This window comes from Bombina bombina, chromosome 10, assembly GCF_027579735.1.
Source record: "Bombina bombina isolate aBomBom1 chromosome 10, aBomBom1.pri, whole genome shotgun sequence".
Lineage (NCBI taxonomy): Eukaryota > Metazoa > Chordata > Amphibia > Anura > Bombinatoridae > Bombina > Bombina bombina.
In genome coordinates this window covers 205,396,530-205,415,334 of record NC_069508.1, presented here as the reverse complement: position 1 = coordinate 205,415,334, position 18,805 = coordinate 205,396,530, and the positions used below count along the sequence as shown (strand labels likewise).

Here is an 18,805-nt window from a genome sequence, read left to right as displayed (position 1 = left end):
AATCAGAAGGGTAACTACTCATTCAAGCATCAAGTACCCTATCATTTCCTATAAAAGCTGCAAGTTTAACAGTGATACCAAAGAGTTATTCTATATTAGTTGTCGCACAACCGCGGACGTTCCCATAGGGAAGCATTCATATGTGCAGTGAGGCTCGCAGTCAATTATCTAATCTCTGCACAACAGCAATTATCTGCGTCTCACAGTTGCACTTCTGTATTTATTACCTTACCTGCAAGATAATGCTCCCATAGGCATTCTTCAGTATATTAACCACGTCTGCGTGAGAAAGCCCATCCAAAGGCTGATTGTTAATGGTAATGATCCGATCCCCAACCTGAATGTAGAAGGCAGGAGATGTTTATTAAATAATATAACGGATACTCACAGCAATGCCTGATATAATATAATTATAATATAATATAATGATCCGATCCCCAACCAGAATATACAAGAAATGCATGCTTATTAAATAATATAAGGGATATTTACAGCAATGCCTGATATAATAATAATATAATATAATGATCTGATCCGTAACCTGAATGTACTGTACAATAGGGCAGGAGATGCTTATTAAATAATATAACAGATACTCACAATGCCTGATATAATAATAATATAATATAATGATCTCATCCGATCTACAAGAGGGCAGGAAACGCTTATTAAAAGGGACACTAAACCCATAAACCCATTTTTTTTCTATAATGGTTCAGAAAGAGCAGCAATTTTAAGAAACATTTTAATTTACTCCTACTATCAATCTTTATTGAAAAAGCATGGATCTAAAGCTTAAAGGGACAGTCTACACCAGAATTTGTATTGTTTAAAAAGATAGATAATCCCTTTATTACCCATTCCCTAGTTTTGCATAACCAACACAGTTATATTAATATACTTTTTACCTCTGTGCTTACCTTGTATCTAACCCTCTGCAGACTGCTCCTTATCTCAGTTATATTAATATACTTTATACCTCTGTGATTACCTTGTATCTAAGCCTCTGCAGACTGCCCCTTATCTCAGTTATATTAATATACTTTATACCTCTGTGATTATCTTGTATCTAACCCTCTGCAGACTGCTCCTTATCTCAGTTATTTTAATATACTTTATACCACTGTGATTATCATGTATCTAAGCCTCTGCAGACTGCTCCTTATCTCAGTTATATTAATATACTTTTTACCTCTGTGCTAACCTTGTATTTAATCCTCTGCAGACTGTCACTTATCTCAGTTATAGTAATATACTTTATACCTCTGTGATTATCTTGTATCAAAGCCTCTGCAGACTGCCCCTTATCTCAGTTATATTAATATACTTTATACCTCTGTGATTATCTTGTATCTAAGCCTCTGCAGACTGCTCCTTATCTCAGTTATATTAATATACTTTTTACCTCTGTGATTACCTTATATCTAAGCCTCTGCAGACTGCCCCTTATCTCTGTTATATTAATATACTTTTTACCTCTGTGATTACCTTGTATCTAAGCCTCTGCAGACTGCTCCTTATCTCGGTTATATTAATATACTTTTTACCTCTGTGATTACCTTGTAGCTAAGCCTCTGCAGACTGCCCCTTATCTCTGTTATATTAATATACTGTTTACCTCTGTGATTACCTTGTATCTAAGCCTATGCAGACTGCTCCTTATCTCAGTTATATTAATATACATTGTACCTCTGTGATTACCTTGTATCTAACCCTCTGCAGACTGCTCCTTATCTCAGTTATATTAATATACTTTTTACATCTGTGATTACCCTGTATCTAAGCCTATGCAGACTGCCCCCTTATCTCAGTTATATTAATATACTTTTCACCTCTGTGATTACCCTGTATCTAAGTCTCTGCAGACTGCTCCTTATCTCAGTTATATTAATATACTTTTTACATCTGTGATTACCCTGTATCTAAGCCTCTGCAGACTGCCCCCTTATCTCAGTTATATTAATATACTTTTTACCTCTGTGATTACCCTGTATCTAACCCTCTGCAGACTGCTCCTTATCTCAGTTATATTAATATAATTTTTACCTCTGTGATTACCTTGTATCTAAGCCTCTGCAGACTGCTCCTTATCTCGGTTATATTAATATACTGTTTACCTCTGTGATTACCTTGTATCTAAGCCTATGCAGACTGCTCCTTATCTCAGTTATATTAATATACTTTTTACCTCTGTGATTACCTTGTATATAAGCATCTGCAGACTGCTTCTTATCTCAGTTATATTAATATACTTTTACCTCTGTGATTACCCTGTATCTAAGCCTCTGCAGACTGCCCCTTATCTCAGTTATATTAATATACTTTTTACCTCTGTGATTACCCTGTATCTAAGCCTCTGCAGACTGCCCCTTATCTCAGTTATATTAATATACATTGTACCTCTGTGATTACCTTGTATCTAACCCTCTGCAGACTGCTCCTTATCTCAGTTATATTAATATACTTTTTACATCTGTGATTACCCTGTATCTAAGCCTATGCAGACTGCCCCCTTATCTCAGTTATATTAATATACTTTTCACCTCTGTGATTACCCTGTATCGAAGTCTCTGCAGACTGCTCCTTATCTCAGTTATATTAATATACTTTTTACATCTGTGATTACCCTGTATCTAAGCCTCTGCAGACTGCCCCCTTATCTCAGTTATATTAATATACTTTTTACCTCTGTGATTACCCTGTATCTAAGTCTCTGCAGACTGCTCCTTATCTCAGTTATATTAATATAATTTTTACCTCTGTGATTATCTTGTATCTAAGCCTCTGCAGACTGCCCCTTATCTCAGTTATATTAATATACTTTTTACCTCTGTGATTACCTTGTATCTAAGGCTCTGCAGACTGTCCCATTTCTCACTTATATTAATATACTTTTTACCTCTGTGATTATCTTGTATCTAAGCCTCTGCAGACTGCTCCTTATCTCAGTTATGTTAATATACTTTTTACCTCTGTGATTATCTTGTATCTAAGCCTCTGCAGACTGCTTCTTATCTCAGTTATATTAATATACTTTTTACCTCTGTGATTACCCTATATCTAAGCCTCTGTAGACTGCTCCTTATCTCAGTTATATTAATATACTTTTTACCTCTGTGATTACCCTGTATCTAAGCCTCTGCAGACTGCCCCCTTATCTCAGTTACATTAATATACATTTTACCTCTGTGATTACCTTGTATCTAAGCCTCCGCAGACTGCCCCTGATCTCATTTATATTAATATACTTTTTACCTCTGTGATTACCTTGTATCTAAGCCTCTGCAGACTGCCCCCTTATCTCAGTTATATTAATATACTTTTTACCTCTGTGATTACCCTGTATCTAAGCCTCTGCAGACTGCTCCTTATCTCAGTTATATTAATATACTTTTTACTTCTGTGATTACCTTGTATCTAAGCCTCTGCAGACTGCCCCTTTATCTCAGTTATATTAACATACTTTTTACCTCTGTGATTACCCTGTATCTAAGCCTCTGCAGACTGCTCCTTATCTCAGTTATATTAATATACTTTTTACCTCTGTAATTACCCTGTATCTAAGCCTCTGCAGACTGCCCCCTTATCTCAGTTATATTAATATACTTTTTACCTCTGTGATTACCTTGTATCTAAGCCTCTGCAGACTGCTCCTTATCTCAGTTATATTAATATACTTTTTACCTCTGTAATTACCCTGTATCTAAGCCTCTGCAGACTGCCCCCTTATCTCAGTTATATTAATATACTTTTTACCTCTGTGATTACTTTGTATCTAACCCTCTGCAGACTGCCCCTTATCTAATTTATATTAATATACTTTTTACCTCAGTGATTACCTTGTATCTAAGCCTCTGCAGACTGTCCCTTATCTCATTTATATTAATATACTTTTTACCTCTGTGATTACCTTGTATCTAAGCCTCTGCAGACTGCTCCTTATCTCAGTTATATTAATATACTTTTTACCTCTGTGATTACCTTGTATCTAAACCTCTGCAAACTGCCCCCTTATTTCAGTTCTTTTGACAGACTTGCATTTTAGCCAATCAGAGCTGGCTCACCTGAACTCCATGTGCGTGAGCACAGTGTTATCTATATGACACACATGAACAAACACCCTCTAGTGGTGAAAAACTGTCAAAATGCCCTGAGAGAAGAGGTGGCCTTCAAGGGCTTAGAAATTAACATATGAACCTACCTAGGTTTAGCTTTCAACTAAGAATACCTAGAGGACAAAATTGGTGATAAAAGTAAATTGGAAAATTGTTTAAAATTACATTCTCTATCTGAATCATGAAAGTTTATTTTGGACAAGACTGTCCCTTCAAGAGCCGGCAAATTTTTGGTTCAGAACCTGAGTTGTGATTGCTGATTGGTGGCTAAATGTAGCCACCAATAAGTCACATGCTGCATTAGGAAGGAACATGTAAGTAAAAAAAAATCTACTACTAATTTGTTAGCCAGTGTTTTTGCACTGTCTTTTTATGATGTATTGACTGATTATGCAATTCTGTTGTGTTTAGTGCTCCTTTTTAAAGCGAATGTAAATTTAAGGTAATGCGGTAGAAGTTACAAAATGACAGTTTCATTCATAAAAACCTTTACTATATCTTTATCTTCAGAGATATTTCATTAGAAACGCTCTATGGATAAGAACTGAAGTTCCGGTCCCCATATTCAACAATTGATTGACAGAGTACTCATCTGCAATCAACTAATCGTTGTTCCCCCCCGGGCAGTGACATTTGTGTAAAGGGGCTGAACGCCCCGGGGGGGGGGGGGGGGGAAACTACGATTAGTTGATTGCAGATAAGTACTCTGTCAATCAATTGCTGATTATGCCGGGGGAGGATCGGCTCTTAGAGCGCTTCTATTGAAATATCTCTGAAAATGCAGTAAGTATATAGTAAAGATTTCATTTTATAACTTCAATCGCTTGACTTTACCACATTTTGTTAAATTTACCTTCACGTTAAAGACCTTTATAAAGCAGATTCAGCCTGCGCCAAAGTAAGAGCAAGTTTAACACCACACATTAGAGCTGTCTGTCCAGAGGTTCCCCCCTTTATTTCTTCTCTGGAACTTTTTGTTATTGCGAGATTTTATATCAGTGCTGCTACATACAATGATAGTGTTTATATTCTAACTAGGCCTTAATAGTAATTTGACCCCCCTATATACCATATGTGAAGCCACCAAATAACATTAGGCTTAACTCTCTCTGTTCCCAGGACCCGCACTAACATTAGGCTTAACTCTCTCTGTTCCCAGGACCCGCACTAACATTAGGCTTAACGCTCTCTGTTCCCAGGACCTGCACTAACATTAGGCTTAACTCTTTCTGTTCCCAGGACCTGCACTAACATTAGGCTTAACTCTCTCTGTTCCCAGGACCCGCACTAACATTAGGCTTAACTCTCTCTGTTCGCAGGACCCGCACTAACATTAGGCTTAACTCTCTCTGTTCCCAGGACCCGCACTAACATTAGGCTTAACTCTCTCTGTTCGCAGGAGCTGCACTAACATTAGGCTTAACTCTCTCTGTTCCCAGGACCCGCACTAACATTAGGATTAACTCTCTCTTTTCCCAGGACCCGCACTAATATTAGGCTTAACTCTCTCTGTTCCCAGTACCTGCACTAACATTAGGCTTAACTCTCTCTGTTCCCAGTACCTGCACTAACATTAGGCTTAACTCTCTCTGTTCCCAGTACCTGCACTAACATTAGGCTTAACTCTCTCTGTTCCCAGTACCTGCACTAACATTAGGCTTAACTATCTCTGTTCCCAGGACCCGCACTAACATTAGGCTTAACTCTCTCTGTTCCCAGTACCTGCACTAACATTAGGCTTAACTCTCTCTGTTCCCAGGACCTGCACTAGCATTAGGCTTAACTCTCTCTGTTCCCAGGACCTGCACTAACATTAGGCTTAACTCTCTCTGTTCGCAGGACCTGCACTAACATTAGGCTTAACTATCTCTGTTCCCAGGACCTGCACTAACATTAGGCTTAACTATCTCTGTTCCCAGGACCTGCACTAACATTAGGCTTAACTCTCTCTGCTCCCAGGACCTGCACTAACATTAGGCTTAACTCTCTCTGTTCCCAGGACCTGCACTAACATTAGGCTTAACTCTCTCTGTTCGCAGGACCTGCACTAACATTAGGCTTAACTCTCTCTGTTCCCAGGACCCGCACTAACATTAGGCTTAACTATCTCTGTTCCCAGGACCTGCGCTAACATTAGGCTTAACTCTCTCTGTTCCCAGGACCTGCACTAACATTAGGCTTAACTCTCTCTGTTCCCAGGACCCGCACTAACATTAGGCTTAACTCTCTCTGTTCCCAGGACCTGCACTAACATTAGGCTTAACTCTCTCTGTTCCCAGGACCTGCACTAACTTTAGGCTTAACTCTCTCTGTTCCCAGGACCTGCACTAACATTAGGCTTAACTATCTCTGTTCCCAGGACCTGCACTAACATTAGGCTTAACTCTCTCTGTTCCAAGGACCCGCAGTAACATTAGGCTTAACGCTCTCTGTTCCCAGGACCTGCACAAACATTAGGCTTAACTATCTCTGTTCCCAGGACCTGCACTAACATTAGGCTTAACTCTCTCTGTTCCAAGGACCCGCAGTAACATTAGGCTTAACGCTCTCTGTTCCCAGGACCTGCACTAACATTAGGCTTAACTCTCTCTGTTCCCAGGACCTGCACTAACTTTAGGCTTAACTCTCTCTGTTCCCAGGACCTGCACTAACATTAGGCTTAACTCTCTCTGTTCCCAGGACCTGCATTAATATTAGGCCTAACTCTCTCTGTTCCCAGGACCTGCACTAATATTAGGCTTAACTCTCTCTGTTCCCAGGACCTGCACTAATATTAGGCTTAACTCTCTCTGTTCCCAGGACCTGCACTAACTTTAGGCTTAATTATCTCTGTTCCCAGGACCTGCACTAACATTAGGCTTAACTCTCTCTGCTCCCAGGACCTGCACTAACATTAGGCTTAACTCTCTCTGTTCCCAGGACCTGCACTAACATTAGGCTTAACTCTCTCTGTTCCAAGGACCCGCAGTAACATTAGGCTTAACTCTCTCTGTTCCCAGGACCTGCACTAACTTTAGGCTTAATTATCTCTGTTCCCAGGACCTGCACTAACATTAGGCTTAACTCTCTCTGTTCCCAGGACCTGCACTAACATTAGGCTTAACTCTCTCTGTTCCCAGGACCTGCACTAACATTAGGCTTAACTCTCTCTGTTCCCAGGACCTGCATTAATATTAGGCCTAACTCTCTCTGTTCCCAGGACCTGCACTATCATTAGGCTTAACTCTCTCTGTTCCCAGGACCTGCACTAATATTAGGCTTAACTCACTCTGTTCCCAGTACCTGCACTAACTTTAGGCTTAACTTTCTCTGTTCCCAGGAACTGCACTAACATTAGGCCCATGGATAAAAAAAAATTTGGCTAAGAGGTGACGTTTTCACCTCTTAGCCAATAGCCGTGCGATAAATCCGGCAACCGATTGAATCAAATAAAGGAGCTTTCTACATGAAGTATCTTATACTTCATGAATGAAATTCCCCTTTATTTGTTTCAATAGTAAATCCTAACGTTTGTACAACGCTAGGTTTTACTTTCACTTTAACAAAATCACAAGTGTATTAAATTACAGGCAGATCATTTAAATTGGGGCAACGTTATCTCCCTAAATGCTCCTTTTATTTCCCTTCTGCCTGTGCTAAAATGACAGTAAACATCATTTTGATTATTATTCTGTACTTCACCTGAAGCAGTTACAAATCTGTTAAATAAAATGCTATAAAAAATATTTGTATTAGTGTTTATTGTTGTATAAAATCAATAGAGCGACACAGGTACAGTCAGCATGTAGCACTGCAGATAAACTAAATAACTACACAGCTTGATACTTACCTTCAGTCTGTGTGTACGTGCAGCTACTCCACTGGCCTGAATCATAGCAATGAAGATGGGAACATTACCCAACGGACTTCCCTTCCCTCCTGCGATGCTGATTCCGAGCGCATCATTAGGTCCCTAATTAGGAGGCAGTGAGGCAAATAACTGTAGGTAAGCAGAACCGCACATATTCCAACAGCATTGCACAGTTTGTCATTGCGTTATACCCACCCTAGTTATCTCCACAGTCCTTGGCTCCATTTCTGTATCTATAAGCAAAAAACAGATATTACAAAATAGAGTATTTGCAAATGAAAAATGTGTTCTGCTTAACTGTAGCCCTCAATAAAACAGATAAACAAACTCTGCCGTGAAAAACAGGGCAAGTGCTACATTCTGTTAGAATATGTATGGCTTATTTTAATTGCTTCATATACAAATGGCTCTTTGCTCAAACTAACACTACACTGCATCCTTGCAAATAGCGTTATCTTTACCTAATCCAAAATATATACATACACACACACGTGCACACACACACAGACATGTTTGTGCACACACATGCACGCACACACAGACACGTTTGTGCGCACACATGCACGCACGCACACACAGACACGTTTGTGCGCACACACATGCACCCGCACACACACACACAAACACGTTTGTGCGCACACATGCACGCACACACAGACACGTTTGTGCACACTTATGCGCACACACACACACACACAGACAGGTTTGTGCGCACACACATGCACCCACACACACACAAACACAATTGTGCACACACATGCACGCACACAGACACGTTTGTGCGCACACACATGCACCCGCACACACACACAGACACGTTTGTGCACACACATGCACGCACACACATGCACCCGCACACACAGACACGTTTGTGCACACACATGCACGCACACACAGACACGTTTGTGCGCACACACATAGAAACATTTGTGCAAACACATGCTCGCACACACAGACACGTTTGTGCACACACACATAGACACGTTTGTGAACACATGCACGCACACAGACACGTTTTTGTGCACACACATGCACGCACAGACACGTTTGTGCGCACACACATAGACACGTTTGTGCACACACATGCGCGCACACACAGACACGTTTGTGCACACACATGCACGCACACACAGACACGTTTGTGCACACACATGCTCGCACACACAGACACGTTTGTGCACACACACATAGACACGTTTGTGCACACACATGCATGCATAGACACGTTTGTGCACACACACATAGACACGTTTGTGCACACACATGCACGCACAGACACGTTTGTGCACACACATGCACGCACACACAGACACGTTTGTGCACACACATGCACGCACACACACAGACACGTTTGTGCACACACGCACACACATGTATATATATGTATAGGGCTTGACAATTCCTAGGAGGCAATTTTAGTTTTGGCAACTTCAGTTTTATCAAGGTAAAAAACGTACAAAACATAAGAAAGCAAAGCAAACCGAGCAAAACAAACTGATACAAATAAATTCCCATAGATTCACAGGGTAAAGTAATATTGAGGCAGATCAGGTTCATTAAAAGACATAAAACAGCTTTAGTAATAAAAAAAAAAAGTTAAATAAAGATTGAAAAGCAGCAAACAACTTTGCTTGCTAAATGAGCACTGAGAAACCCTCTGCCTACTGCTAGATAAGTGAGCTACCATTAAACAGCCTAATTTCTACTGTTACAGGATTTTTGCAACAAATTCCCTCTACTGAGCATGGGCAATAAACTGACTGCAGCTATTCTAGTTGCCTCATAGCAACACTTCAAAGGAAAAGCTGCTCCTTTGTCTTCCTGTAGAGACCACAGCACCCTTGTGGGGCAGTGACATGTAGCAATTAACTTTTTACTACGGAAGTTAAACAAAAAGAAATAAAAGGTAAAATCCCTTTAAAATGATAAATTAAACCTATTGCAATGATTTCTATTAAGTATAACCCACTACTTGGTGCTTTTTATTGCTCTAATGAAACAGACAGTTTATTTGCCTGCTGACCAATATATCTATACTAACCTCAAATGTTATAGTAATGTCTTACTTCACAAAGATTTCTTTCAATAGCAAAATAAATAGCTCTTGCGTCTCACAAGAGCAAATACAATAAACATGCCGGCTGCTTTTTAGACCAAGAGTTAACTCAATCCGTATCAAAACAAGGTTATAACACCAGCAAGTGTTAAAGACGCAAGTAGCGAGCGTTTTGTTTTATAAATGCACGCTCCATTAAAGTCTATGAGGAGAAGTTAATGGGTTCACCATATCCAAAGCCCTGGAGTTAGCGCATGTCGGGTTTCTCTCGAGCGAAAACAATTTCATTTCAAGTGGTAATACTCATGCTAAGCAGACCGTGTTAGAAGCTTACTTCCTGCGGTGTTTGCTAGAGCTATTCTCTGACTACTGTATTACTGTAACTTACTAACATACAATCAATTGACTATATACAAATTTGTTTTGTGATTCAGACAGAACATACAAACTAAAAAAATAAAAAATCTACTTCTATTATCAAATTTGCTTCAGTCTCATGGTATTCTTTGTTGAAGAGATACCTAGGTAGGCATCTGGAGCACTACATGGCAGGAAATAGACACATGCCCGCTCCTGAGCGCACCTCCCTGAGAAGTAAATTAGAAAGTTGTGTAAAATTGCATGTTCTATCTAAGTCAAAAGATACATTTGGGGTTTTATATCCCTTTAAGTATATATATATATTTTTTTTTAAATTTCTTTTTATTGATACTTTCTCTTTCCTCTTGATAACATAATAAAAAAAAATACAATATACAAAAAAACAATTATACAACAACCAAAAGTACAGTTCAAAAACAAAGTTCAAGAATATTTTCCTTTAATTCTCCTTCTCACGTTTCCTTCCTAACTGCAACAGTTATAAATGTCACTGTTCTTTTTTTCTTAAACTTAAACAATAACTTCATTTATTTCATAGGAGGAAGATGTCAGATCTTAGGTCTGTAGAGCTGGTGCGGGGGGGGGGAATTTATTATTAAGGCAGGGAAGATCTAATCCATCTATCTAGCTCATCCAACTAGTAGGAAAATTGCCATTAAGAATGTTTAATTGAAAGAAAATAGATTGCTTGAATGGAAAAACCATTTGTTTTTGTACTCCCCTTGGCATTATTTGAATAACTCTGCTCCACTTGGCAAAAAAAGATTCTATCTGTTTTACGTTCCAGATCTGTATATTATATTGGTCCATTATTATTTGTGTTTCTAGACGCTTGGAAAACTCGGCCATACTAGGGGCTGCAGTGGCTTTCCATTTTTCTAATATTAATATCCGCCCAATCATGATAGCTGTATTAATTAAGTAAGTATTCCTATACTTTTCCCCGGGACTAACTAGAAAAACGATCTGTTGGGATTTTGGACCAGAACTGCCTTATCTTTGGACACCACCAGAAACAGTGGAGTAGATCCGCCCTATCTGAGCTACATCTAGGACATAAATTACTAGTTGTATACCACCCTGCAATTTTTTTAGGGGTAATATAAATCATATTAATCAATTTAAATTGTGATTCTTTACAGGCATTAGAAGTTTTTGTTTTTTTTTGCCAATGAAAAGCTTGCTTGAATATTTTCCAAAGTTACCTCTGGGAACAATCTATTACATTTAGTTAATATTACATTCATAAGTTGATGTCCCATATGGCAAATCAGGGTAGTATAGAAATTAGTAATTGCAAAATTACCTTTCGAGTAAGCTTTAATATTATCTGCTAAATTTCCTAATTCCCAATCTGGGCTATATTTAATTTTAATCGCCTGTACAAAGTGTCGAAGTTGAAGGTATGCGAAAAATTCAGATTGGGGAATTCCGAATTCTCTAGTAATCTGGCAAAAGGGTTTGATATGGCCAGATATAGTGTCCACTATTTGAACAAGGTATATTAATCCTTGATTATTCCATTTTGAAAAGACTGATCGACCCAATCCTGCAATGAATTCTGGATTCCCAGTAATCGTTAAATAGTTCGATACATATGGTATTACATTGATCTGCGAGCATGTTCTGTGCCAGGCTCGAATAATATTAGAAAAAGTTATCATATTGCTGATGTTAACTGTTAATTTAGATGGGCAACAGTGTAAAATCGCATTTAAAGTAAATGGCGAGACCAGGTCCAATTCTATTTCTAATGAAGTCAGATATTCTTTTTTGGTGATCCAATCTACTGCATATTTAAACAGGGAAACCCAATCATAATATTGAATATTTGGAAATGCCATCCCAGCCATACTTTTACGCATGGACAGTTTCTGCATAGATATTCGTGGCTTTTTACCATGCCATATAAAAAAAGAACAAACCCGGTTGAAAGAACTTAAATCTCTCCAGGATAGTAGAAGCGGGAGATTTTGTAATAAATATAATAGTTTAGGGAATAAAACAATTTTAATTAGAGCCACGCGTGCAGAGAGAGATAGAGGCAAATTCATACACTGTTCTATTTTTTTTTCCCATAGTCAAAGAATTCAGGAAAACTTCTTTGAAAGGATGGCTTCTTATGCTATAGGGGGTCCTCATAATCCATAATAACTCTGATTTTGAAATGTTTATTTTATATCCTGAAATGGAGCTATAAAGATCTATAATACGTATTAATTGAGGGATACTCTGTACTGTATTATTAAGAAAGATAAGCAAGTCATCTGCATAGAGAAGGAGAGTCAGGATATTCTTCCCCAGACATATCCCTTTAAGTTCCTGTCTTAGCAGAATCGCTAGTGGTTCCAGGGATAAATTAAACAAGAGTGGCGAGAGCGGGCACCCTTGTCTAGTACCTCTATTTAGCTTAAATCTCTCAGAAATGTCATCATTAATAATCAGAGAAGAACAAGGATTCTTATAGATATTATGAATAAATTGTTGGAATTGTCCTATAAGGCCAAATTTTGTCAGCGTGGTAAATAAATGATCCCAGGTAATCGAGTCGAATGCCTTTTCGGCATCGACTGTAAGGATTGCCGAGTCATTTCTTTGATGGGTTCCTTTTGAGTAGACTTTATTCCGGTACCAATCCAGCAGGATTGTAACTTTCCGTAAGCTTTTCATTGAACTACGGCCTGTCATAAATCCTACTTGGTCACTATGGATTAATGGATCAAGATATTTCTGCAATCTCTTCGCTAAGATAGTTGTTATTAATTTATAATCTACATTAAGTAGAGATATGGGACGATAGGAGGAGGGATTTTCAGCATCTTTATCTTTTTTAAGAATCAGGGCTATATTTGAAGCTGCAAAATTACTGGAGCACTCTTTTTCATTCTGGTAATACTCGTTAAACAACTTAAATAAAATTGGACTTATTTGTTCTTGGAGCATCTTATAAAATTCGGAAGGGAGGAAAATCAGGCCCTGGAGCTTTACTTAATTTAGAAGTTTTAATACTTGCTTTAATTTCATCCATAGAAATAGGTTGATTAAGATTATTTAATTGCTCCAGAGATAATTTTGGGATTTTAATGCTCTGCCAAAATATTTCTTTATTTTCCAAATGGACCTCTCTTTCTGCATATAGGTCCTGATAAAACTGATGGAAAACTTTTTTAATGTCTGAATTGTTAGTGAATCTTTGCTTATTAGATTGGACTGCCAGTATCCTGTTATTTGAGTTTTTCTTAGTGAGTCGTGCAAGATATTTCGCTGAATGCCCTGAGAAACCCCCATATAGTGCTTTCTGTCTCAGTTCTCTGCTTGCTGTTTGTTGCTTTAAAAATAATTCTCTCTCTAATTTAGCCTTAATGTACTTATTCCAATTTTGTTCACTTACTGATGAAATATATGCCCTAAAACTATTCTTCAGAGCATTGGCTAATTGATATTCCCTCTGCTTATTCTTACATTTCCATTTGCACATATATGCTTTTATTTCTCCTCTAAAAAAACATTTAGCAGTCTCCCAAAAGATTTCTATTTTATTTATATATGTTTTGTTGAAATTGTAAAACTCCGTCCATTTGGACTGTAACCAATTTTTAAATGTAATATTATGAATCAAATGTTTAGGAAAGAAAAATTTAGAGAAATTGTTTAGTTCCTTCTTGAGATTAGATTTAATAACTAAAGTTAAGATCGCATGGTCCGAAATAACAATGTCTGCAATGTCTGTTACTATATTTAATCCACATATTTTGTCTGAAACCAAAAACAGATCAATTCTCGAAAATGTTTTATGACTTTTCGACTCGCAAGTGTACATTCTCAAATCCGGGTTTTGTAGACGCCCGATATCTTTGAGAGCCAGAGAATTACAAAAATTCCGCAGCAATCTATTTTCACAAGTTTTTTTGCATTGCTGTCCTTTATCAAGTCTATCAAGCTTAGAGTCAGGAACCATGTTGAAGTCCCCCGCTATAATTATGTTTTCCTTGGAAAATTTTAAAAGTTTTCCACGGAGGTTATCCCAGAATTCCCAATCAATAAAGTTGGGACCATATACGTTACATAGAATAAAGACTGAGTTGTTAATTTCTATTTTTATTATTTGAAATCTACCATCGCTATCTTTCTCATCATGCATAACCTTATAAATCAAGTTCTTGTTAATTAAGATTGCAACCCCTCTCTTTCTTTAAATGCATGGAGTAGCAATCACTTCGCCGACCCATTGGGTTTTTAATTTGGCTAATTCTGGGGCTTTAAGATGGCTCTCTTGCAAGCAAAGGATATCAGGTTTTAACTTCCCGGCCTGTCTAATGATGGATTTTCTTTTACTGGGGGAAGTTATCCCTCCCACATTCCAAGACAGGATTTTTATATCAGAACCAGCCATATATTATATAAAAATGCGATATAAAAACCAAACAAAACCAAACAGGGGAGGAAAAAAAAGGGGTATGCCTTTAAGTATATATTAAAGCTACAGGAGGTTGAAGGTTCAGTCTCCCCAATATTTTTAAACGGCCATTCAAGTCAAAATTAAAGTTTCATGATTCAGATAGAACTTTCTAAAAGCTCCAGCTCTTACTGAGCAGGTGTAAAAGTATATATGTATATGCATTATGTGATTGGCTGATGGGTGTCACATGATACAGGGAGAGCAAAAATCGGATTAACTTTAAAATGTGCCAGAAAATATTCTACTGCTCATTAGATATTTAAAGTAAATGACATGACATAGTCGTTTATTGTGTAATTGTCGTTTATTAAATTTTACTTTATTCAGTGGTCCTTTCAAACTAGGATTATCTGCTTTCTCCATATAGTATCTTAAAGTCCCCTCTATCGGCATATACATGTAATCTTCTCTTATAAGTGTTTTTAATTAATTTGACACAATGGGGCCTATTTATCAACCCGTCAACTGTGCTGCATTCGCCGGCACCTATACGCTCAGCTGACATCGCTGCCGCGGACCTGAATACGCTCTCCTTATTTAACAAAAAAGCTGTCAAAAAGCCGCGCACCAAGTACGGGGCGATGAGCAGCGGACTGTTGTTAACTAACAGTCATCGATCTCGCTGCTCTTTGGCTTTTTCCCAGCTTTATTTGTATACTGTCACTAAACACCCACACTATACTAAAAAGTGTTTAACCCCTAAACCGCTGCTCCCGGAGCCCACCGCCACTCTAATAAACGTATTAACCCCTATCCTGCTGCTCCCGAAGCCCAGCGCAACTAATTAAATGTATTAACCCCTAAACTGCCAGCCCCCCACATTGCCATAAACTAAATTAACCTATTAACCCCTAAACCTAACAACCGCTAACTTTATATTAAATATTAACTCATCCCTATCTTATAGTAAATGTAAACTTACCTTTAGTTTTAAATTAAACTATATTAAACTATGAATTAACCTACCCTAACTATTATAATAAAATTACATTAAACTATTAATTAACCTACCCTATTATAATAAAAAACATTAAACTATATTAAATTAATGATTAATCCAACCTATCTTTTAAACTAAAATTACATTAAACTATATTAAAATAAAAATTAATCTAACCTAACTTTATACTAAAATTACATAAATCTACAAATTAAATTAAATATATTATATATTTAAACACCTAACCCTACTCAAATAATTTAAATCTACACTAAAAAATTACAAAGTTACAAAAAATAACAAACGCTAAGTTACACAAAAAAATAAACACTAACTTACAAAAAATAAAAAAGAATTTATCAAAGCTTTAAACTTATTACACCTAATCTAAGGGACCCCCAAAATAATAAACCCCCTAACCTACAATAAACTACCAAAAAGGGCCTTTTGCAGGGCATTGCCCCAAAGTAATCAGCTCTTTTACCTGTAAATAAAAAATACAAGCAACCCCCCAACAGTAAAACCCACCACCCACACAACCAACCCCCCAAATAAAAAGCTAACTAAAAAAACCTAAGCTCCCCATTGCCCTGAAAAGGGGATTGGAGGGGCATTTCCCTTTTGCAGCCCAAAGCCCTAATCTAAAAATAAAACCCACCCAATAAACCCTTAAAAAATCCTAACACTAACCCCTGAAGTTCGACTTACAGTTTTGAAGATCCGACATCCATCCTCCATGAAGCCAGGAGAAGTCTTCATCGAAGCAGCAAGAAGTCCTCCAAGAAGTAGGCCGAAGTCTTCATCCAAGCCCGCAGAAGTCTTCACCCAGACGGCATTTTCTATCTTCATCCATCCGCCGCGGAGCGGGTCCATCTTCAAGACATCCGACGCGGAGCATCCTCTTCTTCCGATGGACTAACGACGAATGAAGGTTCCTTTAAATGACGTCATCCAAGATGGTGTCCCTTAGATTCCGACTGGCTGATAGAATTCTATCAGCCAATCGGAATTAAGGTTGAAAAAATCCTATTGGCTATTGCAACCAGCCAATAGGATTGAGCTCGCATTCTATTGGCTATTCCAATCAGCCAGTAGAATGCAAGCTCAATCCTATTGGCTGATTGGATCAGCCAATAGGATTGAAGTTCAATCCTATTGGCTGATTGCAACAGCCAATAGGATTTTTTCAACCTTAATTCCGATTGGCTGATAGAATGGCTGAAGATAGAAGATGCTGTCTGGGTGAAGACTTCTGCGGGCTTAGATGAAGACTTCGGCCGTCTTCTTGGAGGACTTCTTGCCGCTTCGATGAAGACTTCTCCCGGCTTCTTGGAAAATGGATGTCGGATCTTCAAAACTGTAAGTCGATCTTCAGGGGTTAGTGTTAGAATTTTTTAAGGGTTCATTGAGTGGGTTTTATTTTTAGATTAGGGTTTTGGGCTGCAAAAGAGCTAAATGCCCTTTTAAGGGCATGCCCATCCAAATGCCCTTTTCAGGGCAATGGGGAGCTTAGGTTTTTTTAATTAGCTTTTTATTTGGGGGGTTGGTTGTGTGGGTGGTGGGTTTTACTGTTGGGGGGTTGTTTGTATTTTTTATTTACAGGTAAAAGAGCTGATTACTTTGGGGCAATGCCCCGCAAAATGCCCTTTTAAGGGCTATTTGTAGTTTATTGTAGGTTAGGGGGTTTATTATTTTTTGGGGGGGCTTTTTTATTTTCATAGGGCCGTTAGATTAAGTGTAATTAGGTTAAAGCTTTGATAATTTCTTTTTTATTTTTTGTAACTTAGTGTTTATTTTTTGTGTAACTTAGTTAGTTTTTTGTAACTTTGTAATTTTTTAGTGTAGATTTAAATTATTTGAGTAGGGTTAGGTGTAAATATATAATATAGTTAATTTAATTTGTAGTTTTATGGAATTTTAGTATAAAAGTTAGGTTAGATTAATTTTTATTTTAATATAGTTTAATGTAATTTTAGTTTAAAAGTTAGGTTGGATTAAACATTAATTTAATATAGTTTAATGTAATTTTATTATAATAGTTAGGGTAGGTTAATTATTAATTTAATATAGTTTAATGTAATTTTAGTATAATAGTTAGGGTAGATTAATTCATAGTTTAATATAGTTTAATTTAAATCTAAAGGTAAGTTTAAATTTATTATAAGATAGGGATGAGTTAATATTTAATGTAAGGTTAGCGGGTTATTAGGTTTAGGGGTTAATAGTTTAATTTAGTTTATGGCGATGTGGGGGGCTGGCAGTTTAGGGGTTAATAGGTTTAGTAAGTGCTAGTGATGTGGGAGGCCAGGGGTTTAGGGGTTAATAACTTTATTTAGTTGCGGTGGACTCCGGGAGTGGTGGGATAGGGGTTAATAACTTTTATTTAGGTGGCGGCGGTGTAGGGGGCGGCAGATTAGGGGTTAATAAGTATAATGTAGGTGGCGGCTGTGTGAAGGGGCAGCAGATTAGGGGTTAATAAGTATAATATAGGTGGCAGCAGATTAGGGGAGTTTAGACTCTGGGATATGTTAGGGTGTTAGGTGTAAAAGTAACTTTTATTATACCATAGGAATCAATGGGATATCAGGCAGCAGCGAACATAAGCTTTCGCTGCTTTCAGACTCCCATTGATTCCTATGGCATCCTCGGCCTCCAGGGCGGCGGATTGAAAAACGCTGGGCCAGAATAGTGGGGAGCGAACCTGGTAGATTTTTGATAACTAGCAAAAGTAGTCAGATAGTGCCGAATTTGCATTCGGAACATCTGTAGTGACGTAACCATCGATCTGTGACGGACTGAGACTGGCGGATCGTATGTTACGTCACAAAATTCTACTTTTGCTGGTCTGTAGGCTTTGATAAATAAGGGGAATCAGGCTCGCCACAATTACCCTGCAGAATTTCCAGCGTATTTGCGGTTGACAGCTTGATAAATAGGCTCCAATCTCACAACCTTTTCGGTTTTTAGAAAACTATTTCCTTGTGACTTTAAATGCAATTTAACA

General features: G+C 37.9%; 1 protein-coding gene across 1 annotated transcript in view; it reads right to left on the bottom strand.

Annotated features, from left to right (window-relative positions):
• PATJ (PATJ crumbs cell polarity complex component) overlaps positions 1 to 18,805 on the bottom strand; it is a gene marked incomplete in the record, with an annotated part of 974,742 nt that overhangs the window by 10,683 nt on the left and 945,254 nt on the right. Inside the window, 3 exon segments of the mRNA XM_053693647.1 lie at positions 233 to 337; positions 7,945 to 8,067; positions 8,161 to 8,198. Coding sequence (XP_053549622.1) covers positions 233 to 337; positions 7,945 to 8,067; positions 8,161 to 8,198 — 266 coding nt within the window.